The sequence below is a fragment of the Lagopus muta genome, chromosome 7, assembly GCF_023343835.1.
Source record: "Lagopus muta isolate bLagMut1 chromosome 7, bLagMut1 primary, whole genome shotgun sequence".
Taxonomy (NCBI): Eukaryota; Metazoa; Chordata; class Aves; order Galliformes; family Phasianidae; genus Lagopus; species Lagopus muta.
The window spans coordinates 43023246-43044636 of NC_064439.1; the positions used below are offsets into that span (position 1 = coordinate 43023246).

The 21391-nt window shown below is 40.1% G+C and overlaps 1 protein-coding gene across 9 annotated transcripts in view; it reads left to right on the top strand.

Annotated features, from left to right (window-relative positions):
* The window catches only part of TRAK1 (trafficking kinesin protein 1), a 489038-nt gene extending 470291 nt beyond the window's left edge, over window positions 1-18747 (top strand). For 6 of the 9 annotated variants that reach the window (XM_048951221.1, XM_048951222.1, XM_048951223.1 and 3 more), the window contains 3 exons: window positions 3437-3766; window positions 11498-11600; window positions 16293-18747. In XM_048951221.1, the coding sequence (XP_048807178.1) occupies window positions 3437-3766; window positions 11498-11600; window positions 16293-17091 (1232 nt within the window). In that variant the 3' untranslated portion in view covers window positions 17092-18747. Of the gene's footprint in view, window positions 1-3436; window positions 3767-11497; window positions 11601-12930; window positions 13019-16292 lie in introns of all 9 variants that reach the window. The other 3 variants (XM_048951218.1, XM_048951226.1, XM_048951224.1) reach the window with 2 other exon arrangements.
* The last annotated feature ends 2644 nt before the right edge of the window (window positions 18748-21391 follow it).

Sequence of the window (21391 nt, forward strand, 5' to 3'; positions counted from 1 at the left end):
TTTTCTTCAGAACTCTCAGGTTGTTGCTGGCAGTGCAAATTGAATAAATTCTTCCAGATTTTAAACAAAAGCCTATAGCACTGCAGAAATGACAGTAGTTACGCAATGTAGCTTTGGTTCCTTTCTGTTTTGGTCCTTCCTCCCTTCGGACAGAATTTCTCTGTTATATTATGTTGTCTGTGTCATTTGTTCATCTTTTTAGAGTTTTCTTTTTTGTCTATAAAAAGCCTTTAGCATAACACATAAGCTAAATCCAACCCTTTTTGTGTCCTGAAGAAAGTATGTGCTGTATCTTCCTATTCAAATGAAACTATAGCCATAGCCACGAGTCTATGCTGTTTTGCAGATTGTAGTAGTTTGTTTACATGATTGCTTTTCAGTGGTCATAAAAAGCATGTTACATCATGAGAAAGGGGATGATCCAGCTTCATTTCAGTTACTGTTTTTGCTACCGCTGTAATAGATTTCTGTCACCATCCCATTATATCTGCTTTTTTTCTTCCAATAAACTCTTTAATTCCTTATCATCTTTCTATCGGACTGTTTTGTTGGATTTTGTTTAAATAATTTTGTTTAAATAATTTTGTTTATTATTCCCACTGGGTGATTTTTTTTCCTAAAAATTATCTGCTGAAGTACTTCCAGCATTTGGTTTTACATCTCACTTACGGTATGTTTGTGTCTGCCTGTTTCATAGGTTTACTGTTTGTTGTCTTTCATTAAACACGTTTATTATTTTGTTCCTCACTTCAGCACAGTTTCTTTCCCGTGTGTTTTTCATGAAGTTTAATTCTGTTTTTTGTTTTTGTTTGTTTTTTTTTTTTTAACTTCATGCTACTGTGGCAAAATAGTACCTGAAAACTGCTACCAGTAGTTGTGGTTTTGTTTTATTTTCCTAAGGATACTCATGCCCTAAAATGGGGTAAGAAAAGGTTGGTTCTGTATTATTCAGGTTAGTGCCTTCTCCTTTAAAGCAGTCAAGTCCCACAGCAAAATAAATTTTTCTTTGCATCTTTTAAGAACAGAATAGAATGTCTGCTCAAATTGACTTGCTTTAGTTACACTCTGGTGAGGTTGGTTTTTGGTTTTGTTTTTTTGTTTTTTTGTTTTTTTGTTTTTAACTAAACAACTGTATTTGTAGCTTCTTAGAATCATAGAATCACTAAGGTTGGAAAAGACCTAAAAGATCACCCAGTCCAACCGTTCACCTATTCCCAATAGCTCCTACTAAACCATGTCCCTCAACGCAACATCCAGTCTTTCCTTGAACACCCCCAGGCTCGGTGATTCCACCACCTCCCTGGGCAGTCCATTCCAGTGCCTGACCACCTTCTTGTACCTTAGGCACAGAATATCACTCCCTGTGGACTATAAGAAAGCTAATGTAACTTAGGAAACTGTCTAGTGGGAGTCTGGGATTGAATATAGGACAAGGACTCCTCCCTTCATTTGGCTTTTTTTGTATTTCTTTAAGTCAGTTTACAAATGAATGTTCACAACTATTAATTGCTTTTTGCATTTGTGTTAATTTTCTCTGTGGAAAAGTTAAAGCTCGCTTACACACATAGTATGAGATTGATGTTAAAGTAATAGAGGTGCATAGAAATGCTGATGTCCTCCTTTCCAAAAGAAATTAATAACATGTAGCATCATAAGAAGTGTTAAAACTCGAAATAGAGTTATTCTGCTGAATATATTTCCTCAGGAAAGATATAAAATATTAACCTGGTACATTTATTCTGCAGAGTTTCTCTCAGTTTTTGTGACACATGAAGTGAAAAAGGTTACATCTTCAGAAGCTTGTTGGTAGAAGTTCATTGGCAACAGGATTTTACACTTACATGCAGTACAGACAGAAAGGCTGATTTCTGGCATATTTGTTAAAGGGCAGTGTGAAGGAAAGAACTTGACCTTTCTGACAATTCAGAAATAAGAACAAATTAGAGGAATGTGGGTTTTTTTACTGTTATTTATTCTGGCACAGTAAAGATCTGTGTCTCTCAAGCCTTAAGGGTACCAATCAGTCTGAATCCTCCATAGTCTCTCAAAACTTGCTAAAAATAAACAGGACCATAATCCAAAGTAGCCCAGCAGATCCAATTATTCTGTACTGTGGAATCTTTTCACGTTGAACTAAAAATTACAGGTTTTAAAAAGTGACATAGATAGACATCATTACAGCATTACCCACTGAGCTCAGCTATTGCAAGGGAAGATATTTTCTCAGTTTATTTCCTATTTACAATAAGCTTCCTGCAATGCAATACGCTTTTTGAGAAATTATTTGCAATCAATGGGATTCTTCTTTCAAATGCAAAATAATGTTCCTCCCCTGGTTATTTAAGTGTGTTAGATTTTTACATATACCATGCAACAAACTGAACATCCTTAGTCTTTTAATGGTGGCGAGACATTGTATGTCTATTTATTGAATTGAGTCACTGTCCTGTTTTGGGGAGAGAAGGCAGGAGCAACACCACAAAAAGCACTCTGATTTGAGCTGACATTTTCATTTGATGAAAATGAAGAAGCCTTGTTAATAAGACCTGGAAAGAATAGTTTTAAGCTACATGTTACACAGTTGTGACTCATAGGCACATATGGGAAAATGTTGGCTCTTTTAAGTGATGTTTAGCTGGTGTTTGAGGAGTCAACCAAGGCCTTCCCTGATTTCAGCGGGCGCATCTTGGTATATCAGTTTAATCTGACGTGTTGCTATTTGTGACTCATTGTCTCGTGTTGAACACTGTATGTTGAATGCTTTTCTTTGGAAAATGCACTCAAAGCATTTTTTCTGCCAAGGATGAAGCTGCAGGTATGGTAGCATTTAGTTACGTAGTAGCCGACTGTGTGTAGTGTAGAGGCCCTGATTAGGCTCCATCTGAGTATTTGGACTGGATGTATAGCCCAGAAGTCTTACTTGCTTACACGTGCTTGGAGTTGTTGTGGCTTTCTAACACATTAGAATGCTGACTTTGCTGTGTCCTCTTGTCAGCGACCAGTAGTAAATACTAGCATGTTTCTAGCACCTTTCTTAGTGTGAGCTTAATGCGGGAGTATGTGGTTTCTGTTCTTAAAGCTTTCAGTTCAACTCTTAAATATAATTTTTTCTATTCCTGCTTAACCCTGTCAATTTAAGGAGATGAGAATAATGATGGGGAGGAGATGTGCATGTGCACAAGTATGTCACGTTCTGCCACCAGGCTTTGCCTAAGTGCTGATGTGATCAGTTTATTTCCTACTGATCTGGAAATGCTGAAGCAGCTTTGCCTTGTAGCATGTCTTTCTAAAAATATTAAGACTGGTTCTTGGAAACTCCAAACTATTAGTGAGTCTGAGGTTTGGACTTCTGGATAAACCAAGTGAGATTTTTGGCCTTTTGGATTCTGGATTGGTTACTGATTTATTTGTGGTTGTCTTTTTGTTCCCTTTCAAGGTTCTGCCACTTTGCACCACTGGCAGCAGCTGGCTCAGCCTCACTTGGGTGGGATCCTGGACCCGAGGCCCGGGGTTGTCACTAAGGGCTTCAGGACCCTGGACCTCGACCTGGATGAAGTGTACTGCCTTAATGACTATGAGGAAGATGAGACAGGTGACATTTCTTACAAGGGCCTAACTACCTCGACGCCAGTTCAGCACACAGAGACCTCAGGTGAGAGGTCACAAGCACAAGTGACTGTTTCAGACAACAAGAATAACCCCCGCCAGTCTCAGGCTTTCACAGAGGAGGTGCCGGAGTCCGCGGCTGACGATGATGAGGGGTCTGGTGAGGGAAACTCATTAAGTCCAGTAAAACTGACATCTTTACAGGATTTTGATTACTGGGCCATTCTCACATCTCTCCAGAACAGCATCCATAATATCGCTTTGTGTGTAGCATCTGCACGGTAATGTGTGCGGTGGTTAGAACGTAACCATTCTAACATTGGCTCAACAGTCCTTTCTTAAATAATCTTTTAGTTTGACACTTTTTTTCAGTAACAGAATCCGTGGTCAATATTTTACATTATTTTGATAAGAGAAGGCTGCTAAAAGAAAATGATTTATTCACAAATCTCTGTGTGGCACGTGTGGGACTTGTATGTGTACTGAGTGCACGCTCACTTCAGTGTGTATTATGTATAGACAATATGCATTTTGTATGCTTACAGTGTAGATATTTTCCCAACTATTCATAAAGGGTGATTCCATACTTCAGATTTTATATTTGGGGAGGAAAAACAAAAAAGATGAAATGATGACAAAAGGTGCATCTGAATTGCCCTTGCTGAAACAAATGGAAGTGCCTTGAAATCAAGCAAGGAAATTCTTGCAAGTTTAATTCATTTACCTCGGATACAGGTATCTGGTTTTAAATTTTCTTTGGGATAAAACTTAAATTGAGATAAATAACTAACAGGATGTTTTGGTGCCAAAAATAATGTTTTCCTCACTTCCTGCCCATCACACTATTCTTGATTTCTATCCTTCATATTTATACCACATAAAGGCGTTTTGAAATGATTCAGAGCAACGTGGATTATTAGATGGCTCTGAATGGATGTTTTCAGTCCATTATTGTATGAAGTTGCAAGTTCTCAGAGTATAGATGCGTTGTGAGTTTGCATGATTTCTTTCTTTGTTGGTTTGGTTTTGATTTAATAAGCTTCATGAGATTGCTCGGTCTTTAGATTTCCACTGGTAAAGTACTTTACTTAGTCCTGAACTAGAAAATTACCAGAACTCCCTTCAGACTTGTTAATTCGTAGCTACTTTAAAGAAGGATGCTTCCTTCACCCTCTTTTTTTTTTTTTTAGAATAAATAATAATTTATTATTTGACTGATCTTTGAAAGATCAGATGATTTCTCAGGGCTAGACAGCAATATTTCTGGGTTTTTGTTTGTTTATTTGTTTGTTTTTAAGGGTTGAATATCCATTGCTCTCATTAACGGGGCAGTTCAGTGTTGTCAACCACAGAACATATCAGTCAGTTGTAATAAGGCTAAACCTCATCCAAACCCTTCAGCTTCCCTTTCCATTTGCAAAAATTGGCTTTATTCTATGAAATTGTTCTGGTATAACAGAGTTTTTAATTTTTGATATTAATATGGATATAAATAGTGCCTCCACAGATGTGTACAGTTTTGTCCAGGTATTTACTTTTCGAAGAGTCTAAATAATAACAGCAGGAAAAGCACAAGATCTAGGAAACATGGACTGAAATAATCAAAGACCAAAGTAATTGAACTTCTTTTTGGTCTACAGAAGAAAATATTCAAGAAAAGATATGATTTATTTTAAAATGTGTTGCTACAGGGAGGAAGGGAACAAGCAGTTTTTCCATGTACTGAAGATAAAATGACAGTGTGAAAGTCTGTTTGGGCAAAGAATCTTCCAATAACAAAAGCAACCAACACAGGAACATGTCAAAGGTTGTGAAACTTTATTGTCATGGTCTCTATATAGAGAGGGGTATAGGTAACAGCTTTTTATTCTTTTAAGAACAGATGAGAAAAACGTCTGTGTAAGGATTTGGAAAAGTTGTTTATTTGGAGGACAAATATGAATTCAGGCCTGTGTTATAGTCACAAATTGGCAGAGAAAGAGTTGTGTTCATCTCCATTTCCTTTCTTGGTTACGGTTTCAGTGCCAGTCACTGTAGAACAGGCATTCCCTGGCGACTGCTGATTTTTCCTGGAAGACTTTAGTTATCTCAGACATTTAGGCATATTCCCCACATTATAATTTGTGAATAAAATCTTTGAAGTTATGCTTGTAATCTTATTTGGATTGTTTGCTGAGTAATTTTGATACTTCACAGAGGTTGGTCAAAATGATCAACTTTTGTCTACGACAAACAAATTGACTGAAAACTTACTTCCTGTTCTTTTTCCTTCATCCACATTGCCTGGCTGCTTAGGATTTCAGAGTATCCATAAGCTACCACGTTACCTATTTCATTGCTCAGATGAAGTAAGGATACTGCTGTGTCTGCTTTTTGTTGAAGCAACTTGTCAGGTGGCATACAAGATACACTGGATGTTTTGAGAGCAGGCACTTATTAATGTGGCAGTGCTTTTCTGAATCCACTAGCTGTCCACTGAAGAATAATTTATGGAAGCAGAAAGATGTATTCCTAGCTTGTGGCTTGATTTTGTATTTTAATATTGAGCAGCCACTCTCTTGAAAAGTCTCCTCAGCATTCTTTGTGCCTATCCTATCTATCTATCCTATGTAACTATCCTAGGTTTCTTGTTAAGAATTGCAGTGCAGGCAGGGGTCTGTATGGACGTGTGTGTGGTACCCCAGAAGGCTGTCAGAGCCACTAGTCAGCACCTCATTGCTTGCCTGGTTCCAGGAGCCATTCTAGGCTGTGGTGTACAGAATGTGAGAGAGAATTGGAAGTAAAATAAAACAAAAAGGGAATGAGATAAATTTCTTGCATACAGTGCTTGATTGCTTATAATGCAAGATAGATCCGTTGTGGAAAAATCAGATGTAAGTGATTCATGGATGGCAGAAAGAAATTTCTACAGATGCTGTTGGAAGACCACAGAAGGAGTCACTGCAGAGCTACAGCTCTACTAACCTAGAAACAAAATATCTTCGGAAATAAACTGCCTATCAGGACCATTTCTGGCAGTTGTAAATCATCTTAGCCTTTTGGGTAGTCACCTGCTCTGTTTGTGTGTATGCTGTGAAGGTTATATCTTACCCTTTTGTCTTCTCTGGTGGAGTACTGTGAGGTCCTGTTCCTCTTGTGATGTTGTTACCATGTAGAGAGCTGCTCTGGGTGAATTTGAGAAGAAAACAAAGTCGAATGTCCAGAGAGAAGAAATTCCTGGTAGTGCCAAAGATGTCTTGTAGCCAAAGTAAACATATTCAGAACAGAATATCAGTTGCATTTTGTGGAGTGATAGAGTCAGAAATTAGTGTGACTGAATAAGAAACGTTATGAAAGTTACAATCCCTATTTTTTTTTTTTTGTCCCACTGTTGAGAAATGTAGTATTAATTGACATGTCAAGTAACTTCCTTACCACCATATACAGATTGTGTCCTAATGATGGCACTGAATATTTCAGAAGAAATGAATATGCATGCAGTTTATGATCTGTATTCGGTCCGTTGGAACTACATATTTTGTGTGAGCTCAGTAACTTGACAGAGGATTGATTATAAATTCCTGAATTGCAGATTTAGCTAATACCAGAAATAGATTGAGATTTGTACACCACTTGAATGGAGACTCTTCAGCATTTTTGGAATGGTAAAGAAGTTACAGGACAAGGCTGTGGTAACACCATCTAGGAGGGTTAACTTCTTCAGCACAAATTTTTATTAACCTCGGCATGTTTTTTATTCTCTGAAACTGTAGTATATTTTAAAACTGTCTGAAGTCTGTTGTTTGTTAGTTTGTTGTTTTAATTTGCTGCCTTTCAGGTACATGTTTCCCTTCAACAAAAAAGAAAAAGCAACAAAGCAAAACAAGCCATTCAAGCACTTAACATTCTTCAAGTTGAACTATTGTGACTGTTCTTATTTTGGAATTAAAAGGACTACTTAATTAAATTTTGGCCTACATGTAATTGAGTGTTAATCTTGGGTGCACAAACTGATCTTCCAGGACTTGAGTTTGCTAGGTGCACTGATGGGTTGCTTTGCTTTCAACAGAGAGTGTGTACATAACATTACAGGATCAGCCTCCTGTACTTCATTTTTAGACATAAATAATGGAGATCTTTTCAAATAGATGCCTAAAAATCACAAAAACATCATGGATGTCTTACATTTGAGTTGTTTTAAGAAGGGTTACTATATATGCTTATAGAAAGAGGTTATCATTGTATAGAAAAACAATAAATTGTGTTACTCTTAGAACTAAGATATGGATGCATATTTAAATATATATTTTTTTCAAATAGCATGAGTATGTCACAGATTTTTTTACTTGATCAGCATTTGCTGTCTGTGCTGTTGAAATGCCAGAATTTCAGTTTGGGGATGAAGTCATCATGTTGAAGCCATATTAAATACGTCAGAAGTCTTTTTACATCTGTACTCCGTGATTATGTGAGGAGACCTGAGCCAAAAGAAAGCTAAGGAAATCCTGTCAGAAGGATATCTGCCTTTTCTGAGGTTTCAGTCTCTCTCTCTTTCCAAAGGCAGAATAAATAGGAAGTTTGAAAAGTTCAAGAAGAACTTTTGACAGGAGTAACGTTCCTGATAGAGATATATGTATTCTCAGAGGTTTAGAGTAGTCAGGCTTATTCCCAAAGACAATGTTTACCAAAGTATGTCGTTCTCAGGAGGCACTTAAACCACTTGAGCACAGCACTATGCGCACATTGTGGAGCTTTTAGTTTACCACCTAACTCTGTTGTGTTTCAGTACTTAACCCCTCTATCAGATTCAGCATATCCTATATTCTCTCTGTCGTATCAGCCAGGAGATTTTGGTGCAGGTTTTTTTTCTTTGCACTGAGCAGATGGCCCATAAACCCTGAATGTACTCAGAGTGGATCTGAAACAGCCCTGAGCTACAGAAAAATCAACTGTGTTTTAAGTAGGGAAGGTTCTGTTTTACCACAAGATGGAGCTGTCTGCAGACAGGTTCTGGATTAGTATCTGGGTTTGCTTTTTTTTTCTTTGGTGTTTGAGAAGATGTCTTTACTGCAGTGTTTGTGCTTATGGGAGAATTGCTGTGAGCTGTAATGTTTTGCATTTTTTCCCAAATGCCTAAGAATTTATAGAATAAAGCTTAAAAAGGTAAAGCATATTTAATTACTACAAGCCAAAACCCAATACAGCTTCAATCTAGGGCTTAGTTACATTCTTAATTCAGGGGAGAAGTGTGTGTACTATTTAGTTTGGAACTATTCCTAATGGACAAGATTACGTGATTTTTCTATAACTTTTGTTGAACAATTATGTACAGTTTGTTTTTCATGCAGATATGGAACTTGTGAATTGCCTACTTTTTGGAAGAGGAAGGTATAAATAAAAGAGATTTGTTTTCAGCCACAGCCACGGGAAACAGATTTTCCTAGGATCAAACCTGTGTAAAACAGATGGAGGAAGAGTCATTCAGATACAGTCTCTTTTAGCCATTGGTATTACAGATGTTTACTGGCAATGCTAGCTTTGTACATTGAAAAAAACAGTTTATTCTTAAACCCCTACTGCTCTTTTCTTTATTGCTCAGTGTTACAATTTTTGCTGTGTATGTGAAAATAGAATTATGAAATTACATATGACTTATTCAGAACTTTATACCAATTCAGATTATGGCCATTCTTATGAAAAATTACTGGGTTAGGAGTGAATCGTTCTGTTTCTATTTTATGAACTTTGTTCATTTACAGCCACAGGTTCTCACTCTCTTTGTATTGTGCCCAAAGGATGGAAAATGCAACAGCAGTATGATTCATCCCATTGTTGACTGTTGGAGGATGCAGCTGGTACAGAACTTTCTTAGTGGTATTTGCGGATGGAATACATCCTTGGAAATTGATTTTCATTGATTGTTTTGATTTGCTTCCTCTTACTAGAGTCAAGTGATTTCTCTACTTTTAGCAGCCTTCTCCTATCTCTGACTCATTAATAACAATGAGTCTTGCTTTTGCTAATGCAGCTGCATATCTTCAATGTGCCTGTTTCCAATCTGAGGAGATACCCAATGGATATTATGAATGAGGACGATTCACTTACTGTATTTACAGCTATGTGCTTCTTTGGGTTGAGCTTGCAATCTGAACTGGCATTGCTTTATTTTGTTCTCTATTCATCATCCAGGGATAACTTTGTTTCTACTTGATTTATGTCACAGTCCTTCGTTTCCTCTAAATAACCAATTTTCTTTCATGTCTAGTTATTTGAGCTCTTTCTCCAGACTTTCTTTAAACTCTCTACAATATGGAGAGAATCATGATTGCTAGGCTGTGCTCCCTTGTAATAACTTTATAGTGCTCACACTAATCTCTAAAGCAACTGGATTCCTGAAGCGTCATAATTACCATCTCTGGAGGTGAAGTAGAGCTTGTTGTTATGTTATGCTGTGCTAACATTTGAGTGCATTAACCTGACACTCCAGTGGGGTTTGGTTTTTTTTTTTTTAAGTATCCTTTAATGTACAGCAATCATTCTGGTACTTATTACAAGTTAGCTTGACTCACATTGTCATATGCTTAGCCACTTCTGCTTCCACTGTTCACACTCCCTGTGCTCTGTCCCTCACACAGTGCTTATGTGTTCCTAAGGGACTACCTAAACGTGCACATTATTTTGAGCTGTGATACTTGTACATAGAAAAGGGAACACAGCCACAATTTAGACCAGCCTTGCTTCTGCTAAGCATCTCCGGGAGTTGGGGATGGTGTCTGATCTAGTTGGTCTGTCTTGTCTGTCCTTTGCAATGTGTTGGATATTTGTTACTGTGGTATTGAAACGTGGCTTCCTTGGGGGAATGGCTCAAGAGGATTGGGTAGAAACAAGAGGGAGGGAACTGCACACAGTTTCTGTTGCGCATGTCTTTTGACCACTGCTAAGTTTGGATATTAACTGAACCTATGCAATCATGATATCCTTGATGTAATACTTAACTCTGGGTGTTCTTCAATCAGCTTTTCAGATGCATGGCTCTTAAATTCTCTAGTTATTTTGCAGTGACCATGGCTGCATTATACAGCAGATTAATGCATCCACAGAAGTATCTCTGCTAAGAGGAAGGCAATTGGACAAAGTCCATCAGCTTTTAAACTGTGAGCTTCTTTCCCCAGTTAATGATACATCAACAGAGGGAAATCTTTACAGCCATAGTTACAGGGGAAAATGCTTTACTACTACAGTTTAAAAACTGCTGTATTGTGCAGCTGAGGACATGCATTCTTAAAGAACCTAAGCACACGCATAGGGGAAATGTCAAGATGCACAGTAGTGGATCCAAAAAATCACCACTTTCCTTACCATGGATGTGAGAAGAGAGAAACAGCGCTGTGTGTCCACCCCTCACTGCCCCGACTTTTTGATCTGTTCCTGTAGCACTAGCAAGCTGGATCCATTACTGAAAAGCGATGGGGATACCTCTTTGTGGATCAATCTCAATGCAGAAGTGCATGAGCATTCAGCAAATCTTAGTGCCCTTTAGCTGCTGGTACTAGAGAATGTTTGTTGTTATTTCCTGCCAATGAAAGTTGCTGGTTTAGATGAGGGCTAGCATTTCAAGTGTTGCCTTGTCTAAATCTGTTTTCAGCAAGACTTTTCTGCAATGGTATTGATCATGGGGAAGCTTCAGAAGAACATCTTAGCATTGGCCTTGGAATCTTAGATATGTTTGGAGAAAAGTGTGTTATAACACCATGGCACTTGTATATTTCACTTCTCTTGCATTGATCCTGCCTGAGGTATCTCATCACTTTTTGCATCTGTCTTATCAGTACACAGAAGTTTGGTTTTTTGTTTTTGGGGTTTTTTTTTTTCCTGTGTAAAATGCAAAGAATTTGCTTTTTTTTTAATTTAGTACCTCATCCTGGGAAGTGCATGTCACAAACCAACTCCACCTTCACCTTCACCACCTGCCGCATTCTGCACCCTTCTGATGAGCTCACACGAGTCACACCAAGGTAAGGGTTTCCCATGATGGCAAAGCCTTCAGCTGTGTCAGAGAGTTTCCCTATGAGGAAATGCAAAGTAATGGCATGAGCAAAAGCATCAGCCACACTGGTGAATTAGTGCACTTCTGAAATTGTTCCTCCTCTTTTCAGTTGCCTCAAGCTGGTTTTATTTGGCAGGCACTTATAATGTTTTAGACAGCCAGTCAAAGCAGCTTAAATTTTATTATCTGCAGTTAAAAATATTGCAGGTTGACAAATAATGTAAGCTTGTTTCCAGTATCCAAAGCTAGCTATCCCAAACTAGCCACAGATGCTATGCATGAATGATCAGAATGTGGTGTTGACCCAAGTGTGCATCTTCTGTCTTGTCTAAAATAAAAAAAATGAAGGAGATTTTTCTCTAAAGGACAAACTGAAATCTGTAGTGTGGGACAAAGAGAGATATGCCAGTAAAGAAACATAGAGGTAGATGCTTCAGTAGTACCCAGGAAGTACATGAGGAATGGAGGAGGAAACACAGCTTAATCAAACCAGGGAGCTGTCTACTCTATCCCTTGGTTAACTGTTGGAAATAAGATCTTAGCAGCCAGACTAAAACTAATGGACTGGCTTGATAATAGTAGTTGGTATGTATGTGAAAACCCTTATGGAAGGCATAGAGCTGAGAATTGAGGAGGGGGAGTGAATTTCATACCTAGAGAGGACAATTTCCTTCCTTAGCAAATCGGAAGTTAAAGTGTGTTTTTCTGTTTAGAAGGACAATGCCTCATTGCTTTCTCTATCCCTTTCAGCTCCTATGGGGGAGTGTACCCCTGTGTAGGTACCCATTCAGAGATGGTGTGTCTAGACTTGTTTAGACATCAGATGGGCACTGGCCACCTAAGGAACGCGTGAGAAGTAAGGGTATTAAATATGAACACCTCTGAGGTGATAAATACATGTAAAGGAAATAGGTGATGATTAAATGTAACTTTTCTGCTTCCCTTTCCGACTGTAGTGAGCTAATCGTGGCCTGGCTCGTTTTTCTTCGTTCTCTCTTATCTTTCTCCTCAACTCTGCTGCTGAAGAGACCCCTTTATTTGGCTGCAATTCTATTTCATTCTTTTTATTGTTGAATTGCTGTTAACTGTGGTTGTAATAAACTCCCTGATCATGCTGGTTACTAAATCTAACAGATCAGCCATAGCTGACAGCTAAATTCAGTACATTGCCAGGTCACTTGATTACTCCAAAATTCATAACTGGTTCGGGAGGAAAAAGACCAAAATAAACACTGTGATGTGTTCAATGGGCACGTTGAAGGAGCTCCTCCTTACCGACTATAAATGATTCTTCACAGGTCATGTGAGAAGGATGAGGAAACTGCATTATGTCACGTTATGCTGAGAGGAGATGTAGGGCAGACTCTAGGACCCAGCGTGCAGGGGGTGAGCAATGCTGCCTGTGCTGGCAGGGCCATGTGGAAGGAATGCCCGTGTCTGTGGCACCAGCTAACCCCAGCAGTTCAGATACTCTCCTGACTGGTTTCATATGAACCTGGCCTCTAACCCAGGCTCTGCTCTAACCTGACTAAATTTCAGCCAGCTCCATGAGTTGCTCGTTTGTTTGTTTCTTCTCTCAGTCTAACTCTGGCACTGTCCCTGGGCTCATTTGCTGAGCCTAGACTGAGCCTGTTTCTGTGTTGTTCTGCAGTGTTGGTCAGTTTGAAGGGGAAAGTATTTCTTGTTTTAAGTAATATTGAAATGATCAACCAACCAAACAACAAGAAAAGCCCAGCACCTACATAATACCCGCTTCCTTTCAGGGATGTGTTTTTTTAACTGCACTGTAATGAATACCAGTACTGACAAATGCGTATAGATGCTATTCTAACTACTTCTGATACTGAAATCTGGGGCTGGGGGGGAAGAAAGCAATTCAAGTGCTGTAGTTTTCGTCTCATAACTAGGACATCTTAGAAGCTTCTTGTCTTGAGTTTCCAAAATGCACTTCATCCTGTCCTGCAGGAAGTCAGTTCACAGAGTAAGCTCCCTTCCTCTTTCTGCTCCCTCCGTTGTGCTTTTCAAGATTTCTTTTGCACTTGCATTAGGGGAGATGCATCACAAACTGCAGTTGCAGCTGTAAAGATGTATCTTCCATCAGTGCTTATAACAGGAGCCGTGAGCTAACTCTTTGTTTCTGCTCAGCCTTACCTTCAGAGTTTTGTGTGTGTGGGTCCGCGTGGTCTTAGCTTTGCTGGGAATCCTCCCCTGCCACTGGCAGTTCTGGCAAAGTGGATTCCTAATGATACTTTCCTGTAGCCCAGCTGCTGCCTGTACTGACTGCCACAGCCCACAGGGTGGTGTGAGACGACAGATTTGGGGGCAGCTCAGCGAGGCTGCTTTTCAAATTATGCTATCCTACATATAAATTCTCTCAAAACTGTTTCACTACATTTTACAGGTAGGAATATGTGGGATTCCTCTTGCTGAATTGTAGGAGGAGAAAAAAAAAAACACCTTTATAATTTTACTGCTTTCAGTAGAAGTTGTTGCGGTTCAAATCGTGGTAGAGATGATGTTGGTTAGATCCTATTTAGCCAGGAAGACAAGACCTGAGACTTGCTAACATCAGGTCAGTATTTCATCATTTAAGGAGTACAACAGAGATGTTAGTGCTGCTGATTCTTAGGAGATCAGTGGACTAGAGTTTGTCAGCTGATAGCTGTATGTGATTAGACAAAGCTCTCATCAGAAACTCAACAAAGCCTCCTAAGATTTCCCATTTCAGCCATAGTAGTGTTGATATAAGGTTAAATTAGTCTGTTATTATATAGGCCCTTTTGTCCTTATGGAAAAAAAAAAGATGCAATTATTTTGCCTGAGACGTAGCTGCACCTGGAAATCCAGCCAGATTATTTCAGTATGGCTGTTTGATTCATTCCTTGGTGCGGAGAACCCAGCTGCAGTTGAAGTTGCATGCTATGGCTGAACCAACACAACAGCTTGGCTCTTTGGAAAAAAGAAATCCCACCCCTATCTCTGTTCCCCCTCCCACCTGCTTGGTTTATCCCTCTCTTGCTTTGGCTTTGGTGTTTGTCTGACTCTTTGCTGAGCGCTTTCTATTTGCTAACCTGGCAAGGTAATGAGGAAGATTTCCATCTTTGAGCAGTGATAAGCTCTCAGGTCAGTAAATTCTTGTTAGCATCAGCTTTTGCATTGTTAAAGACTTTGAAAATGCCACTAGAGGAATGAATCAATGCTTAAGGTAATATTACTGTGGAATTTGCTTTTTTTGTGTGAACATACATGGCGAAAACGTGATATCCTCAGCATGGTTAGAAATTGCCAGAAAACTTCTTTTTAAAGCTCCATAGAACCCTTGGGATTCTCCCCAAAAGAAGTGAACTTGAAGAGTTATGGGTGACCTACACACCTTATTTCTGCAGTGACTGAGTACACCATGGCTTGTTGGTGAACGGTGTACCTTGGACTGCCACAGATTTTGAGTTGGGATTGGATGCAGGTAGATGTGTCTTTGCTGACCAAATCTGTGACTACCAAGAATTCTATTTTTTTTTTTTAATTTTTTTTTTAAAGAATGAGTGGTGTCAGAAACACTCAAACTTTCAGTATCTATGAGATGTCATACTATGGTACAAAGGATTTAGAATGCCTTTGTACCGATAATTCATTTGAAATAGATGCTTGCATTTAGTCTTTGTTCAGATAGTTGACTTACTAGGAAGAGGATGATCTAACAAAATGAATGTTTGATGTGCCTTGAGAAATTTCAAACTCTAATAACCAACTTAAGAAAGAAATACTCAGTAAGACAGCAGTAACCATAAGTATGTAATGTTTGCCACTTGTTCTAAATATAAATTACCAGTGTAAGATTTGCTTGCCCTCTGCTTAAACATAGATTATTTTGAAAAGAAAGAACTAGATCTGGGAGAAAATTTAGCCATGTTTCAAACTGTAGAAACCACTATTTTAGCTGAATTAACAGTAGAACAGCTCTTTGTCATGCTTGGCTTGCTCTTAGTTATCAGCTACGTGCTGGCCAATCGATGACCAAGAGTTTGACTATTTTTTTCATTTTGATGGTTGTTCACACTACTGTGTATCACCATCAAAAGTCAGGTCCCACATCCCCTTCTCCTTAAACATAGACAAATTCTACATAAGAGAAGAAGGGCTAGACCTTGCAGAAGTGCATGTTGGTGGTAACAATTCCAAATTCCAGAAGCATTGCTCACAAATGCTTCTATAGCTAATATGTTCCCCTCTTCCCTTGGCTTTGCTGTGACCCAGCAGTACCAAAATGCCCAGCAGTTAGGTGCACTCAGAAGCCACACTAGAGGACTATCCCTTTGTTTCCTTGTCTCACGGAAGCAAGTGAGAGCTTATGGCTAGCAAATAGGGAAGAAAAGCCAAAGAAGTTGATCACAAACCTCTCAGTTTAGTAGTTTATCAGAAGAAATGTTGGGGTGGGTTGTTGCGGAATGCACTAATCCCTTGAAACTGCCTGCATAGGGGAGAGATGCATTTTGTAAGAGGTGTTTGTGTTGTGAGGTGATTGCATTTGTGAGGAGCTGGGAAATTTACATTTTCCCATGCACTCTCAAAATGGATAGAAGTCCTTTCTCAAGGCTAAAAATCTTGCTTACAGTTTTAATTCCTTAACGAGAGAATAATTTGACTGCCTGTTTGCTTTCAGCCTTAACGCAGCACCTACTCCAGCTTGTGGCAGCGTTAGCAACTTGAAAGGCACCCCTGTGGCTACTCCCTGTACTCCTCGGCGTCTGAGTTTGGCCGAATCCTTCACAAACCTGCGGGAATCCACGACGACAATGAGCACATCTCTGGGGCTGGTGTGGCTGCTGAAGGAAAGGGGCATCTCGGCAGCGGTGTACAATCCGCAGAGCTGGGACAGAGCCAGCAAAGGCACCCTCCTGAACACGTATTCCCCTAAGATGGCAATCATTCCTTCCACTCCACCAAACTCACCTATGCAGACACCTTCTTCTTCCCCTCCGTCTTTTGAGTTCAAGTGCACCAGCCCACCTTATGACAACTTCTTGGCTTCGAAGCCTGCTAGTTCCATCTTGAAGGAGGTGAGGAATAAAAAGAACATCAGGAACAGCGAGAGTCAGACCGACGTGTCTGTTTCCAACCTTAATCTTGTGGACAAGGTCAGGAGGTTTGGTATTGCCAAAGTTGTGAGTTCAGGGCAAGCGCCAGCTCCTCCTTTAACTGATGACCAGGGACCTCTTGTCTGTGGGGCACAAGGACAAGGGAGGGCACTTGTTCCCAGAGGCCTGGCACCAGACACTCTCCCACTGGGCTGTCCTGCTGTGACCAGTGCCATTGGGGGCATCCAGCTGAACACTGGCATCCGAAGGAACCGGAGTTTCCCCACCATGGTGGGTTCCAGCATGCAGATGAAAGGCCCGACATCCCTCACCTCGGGGATCCTCATGGGAACCAAGCTCCCAAAGCAAACTAGCTTACGATGAAGGACTTTTATTTTTACAGCTAGTCTTTTTAAATGGAAATACTCAGATTCTTTCTCCGGTCCTCTTTTCCTCTCCCCACCTCTTCATTGCCTCTTGAGTTTGACAAATCAACTTCGTGCCTAACGGGAGAAATGTGTAAACTTTGTACAAATGTGTAAATACGTACCAGTTCTATTGGATTATTTTACGGTTTGATTGAGTGCAAAAGGCTCTACATTACGATTGCCGTGTTAGGGTTAACTTGCTAACCTTTTGAAAAGGTTTTTTAAGATGCACTGAAAAAAAAACAAGTACAAAAGAACATAACCAAGACAACTTGACTAGGAAAAACATGAATTCTGTAGCTAGCCTAACTTGAGTTGAAGGTGCATGGGAAGCTGTTGAGTATGTTATGTGAGAACTCGCATTTCATCACTTGAAGCATGGGAGCATTTATGCTTTGATAAAGCACTCAGTTTAACACTTGATAGTTTTTGATTTTGCTTTTGTAGATGAGTTGAGCTGAGTTATTGGAGTGCCTGGCTGTTATGCCTGAATGGATGAAACTTTTCTGTTCTACATTCTTCTCCTCTTCGATATGATAAACTTGAACTAATACTGTGTAGAGGTCAGCAGGCCTACTGGGTACCTGGAATATTGACATATTTCTACCACTGCTGTCTCATTTGGCATGCTTACATTCTGTGTGACTTCTTTGTAGTTTTCGTTTTTCAATGCTGCACTGGGTTGTGAAAGGGGAAAATGCTTTACTATGTGTTGCTGCCACTGAAACACGCTTTGTCAGTGCGCCCAAAGAACAGTTTTCACAACTCATGAGGTAAACGTGGCTCTGACTACCTAGAAGTTGGAGTTGCGGAGTGGATTGACAGATAAGAATGTTAAAAGAGAACATGTAGCAAAACCAGTGTTAGGAAGAGGTGCGTCCTTGGAACCTCGGCAGAGAACCACATAAACGTTTAGTAATGGAATGGTGCAAGATGGGAAATGCACCTTGCAGTCAATAAGCTGATGTTCAGGTTTTGTGCTGCAGAGGAACACGGTCTTATAAGCAGAGTGAGAATATTCCCTGCCTAGTTTCTGTTTTCTTTTTTTCAAAGAAACCTTCTTCCAAATTTTGACCCTAGCAGAGTGTGAAATGATTTATTTTGCAGTGGATTTAAATTGGAAAAACAACAAAAAACCCAACTCCCAATGCGAAATCTGTAACTTCAGTTAAGAAACTAAAGGCATCACCCACCATTGAGTTGTGGCCAAATGATCCTAATTTGACTCGCAGTTTTCTTCTCCTAAACCTCTGCTAGGTGTTTTACAGGGAATTGAAAGGAATGGGAGCGGACTGGAGGGAGCTTGTTTCATTAGCTGAGCAGATCCCCAGCTTCTTTTTGGAATGGGTGGGGGGAAAGGAGCCCATGGGGCTGTTAGCTTCTGCTTTCTTCTCCTGGCAGTTCTGGTGCCATCTAAACCAAGCTCCCTGTTTGTTGCCACCATAATCACACTCCGTGTCATTGCCGTGAATTGAATTTGTACCAGACTGTTACTAAATTATTAGCACTGATAATTTCTTGTATAAATGAAGCTGTCTTTTAGTCTTTGTGACAAGAGATAGGTGATTTTTCTCTTTTTTTTTTTTCTTTTTTTTTTTCTTTTTATTTTTTTGAATGAAGTAGTTATTGCAGTAGTGCTATGGACACTAAGGATATTTTTTGAGAAAGAAAAAACACATCGGTCAGTTACTGCATGTGTTTGGAGACTTATATTTATTCTATGAACTTAAAATGTTTTAGTAAAATGTCATCAGCTCTCTTTGCTGTTGTATGTGTGCACTTATTGCAAGTAAATTTAAGTACCTTTTTATTTGAATGTATCTTAAAACAGTAGATAGAATAACAGTTGATTCTGGAGGATCATGAACTCAATGGACCATTTTATATACCCAGAGGAAGAAAGCAATACTGTATGAGAACTTAAATTGTAGAAACTAATCATACAACTGGGAAGCATTATTCAGCCTTTAAATAAGCAGTCAGAGCTGTTGGCCCACCAGAAAAAGCAATTGTACCACATCAGAAAGATGAAATTTGAATTTTCTTCACTAATATCAATAAAATAACAAAAACAACAACAAAAAAAAAGTTGCATTGTTGTGCATTATTCAGCTTTTTGCTGTTCTCTTATGGTGATAAATATTCCACCTTCTCCTCCTGCTTTCATCTCTCAGTCAAAGCAAAAGGAAGAGGCCATCGCTATGTTTGGATTTTAAGTTCCTAGTTATAGAAGTGGCTGCAAAGTTCTGAGGCTGGGAAACTGCCAGAACTGATGAACATCAGGTCAAAACAAAAACCAGTGAAGTAAGTGCTTTTTGTTTCTATTAGAATTCCAAGAAAGAACGACCAGACATGATGTGCTTATGCATATTAACTGGGAGAGGGATCTGAACTCTTCTCCTTAAAATGATGCAAAAGCCATAGTGCCAAAATGTGCTGGATGTGGCTCTGGGCAGCCTGGTTTGGTGGTTGGCGACCTTGCACATAGCAAGGGGATTGAAACAAGATGGTCATTGTGCCCTTTTCAACCCAAGCCATTCTATGCTAAGTGCAGTGATGAGTAAGGAGGGACTTGCCAGGTTCTGCTGTTGGCTGTGGCACTGACCTTAGCACTGAGAGAGAAACAGCTCACTGAATGAACTCCAGGTGATGAGAAGGGGCTGCCTTGTGGTTGCACAGTTGCTGTCAAATGATTGATCAGAGCTCTTGCTCCATTCTCTCCTCTCAGCAGCATTCCCATTCGCACACAGCTCACAGTTTGCCTCCCTGCCTGGTCCCCTTTCATGTCTCTCTCAGCCACTGTTGCTCCTCGCAGGGCTGTGCAGGTGCCATGGCTCTCTGGTACAGCTGGGGCCCTGGCTGAGCTCTGTATCTCTGTATAGCACAGGAAGCATCTTTTTGGGGGTATTGCCTTTTCTACATCTTGTCTCCCTCCAAAAATAATAACTTTTTTCTTTCTTTTTCTTTCTTTCTTTTTTTTCCCCCTAACTCATCTCTACTGGTGCAAATGACAGCTTCTGCAGTGACCTAAATCCCTGGCTTTGGAAAGAACAAAAGCATGGGTTTGGCTGCTTGTGCTGTATCATTATTTTCTGACTTTTTACCTGGTTACAGGACAGTTCTGCTTCGTGGATGTGTCCCCCAGTGACTGCAGTGGATTTTGCAGGATATGGGGTATATAGAACACCACCCAGTTTCTGCTCCTGTTAACAGTGCTGGTAATGGGAAGGTTTCCTGGTTTCTCACTTCAGAACCAACTTGTGCCACGGGGTAATGAAAACTGCATGAACCACTTGGAAGCTCAGCCCCTGTATTTAATGTACTTAGGTAATGTCAAAGCAGAACAGAACTAGAGCATGAGCTCACAAGGCCGAATGGGTGAAGAATTGCTGCCTGAGCACAGCAGTGTTCCTCGTATTTGCAAGATCTCAGAAACTTCACTAGATGCATCTTCACCACGCCACAGCAAAAACGTGATTTTCCACCTTGGGATGGTGGGTGGGAGGTAAGAGGAGGGTGTTTGCTGAGAACTGATGGAGACAGGGCTGTGGGCATGAGAGATGTTCTTTGGGGAACATGAGTGGTATGTCAGCCTTCTGGGGTTCATTTCTCCTTTTGCATGTTTCCAAAGCACTCCATGTGGTGCTCAGGGACATGATTTAGTGGAGGGTTAAAGGTAGGGTAGCATGGTTAGATCATGGTTGGACTCAAAGATCTCTAAAGTATTTTCCAACCTGAGCAATTCTAAAAAATAACACAGTTGTGCACAGGTTGAATGCTAGTCCTCAGCTTTCTGAATGCTTTGGTTTGCAGCTTCCCTCATTGCATCCAAAGATCCAGCACTGCTGTGAGCTGCATCCTGCTGGTATGGTCAGGACCTGATGGCTGCAGCTGCGTTTGTGCTGAGGGCTCAGCACTGCCCAACTGTGTGTGCTCTGACATCTCACTGCCCTGCTCAGCCCTCTGGTTCCTGACAACAAATAAGCCAAATGAGTGCACAGAGCATCTAGAAAATAACAGAAGAGCTGCAAGTTACCTGAGCTGTAACACAGGCAGTGAGCTTTTACGTGAGAAAGTCACACGCTGAGGAAATCAATAATGCTTGTATTTAGAAGAGTACAGAGGTTTTTGTCCTGCTGGACTAAGCTTCAAGCTGTGCTGCTGAATTCAATTGCTCCTCTGTTGACACAAGCACTTAGGAATGATTAAAGCTCTAACAAGCCGACAGCCAGATTTCTGCTCTTCAAGAGGAATTT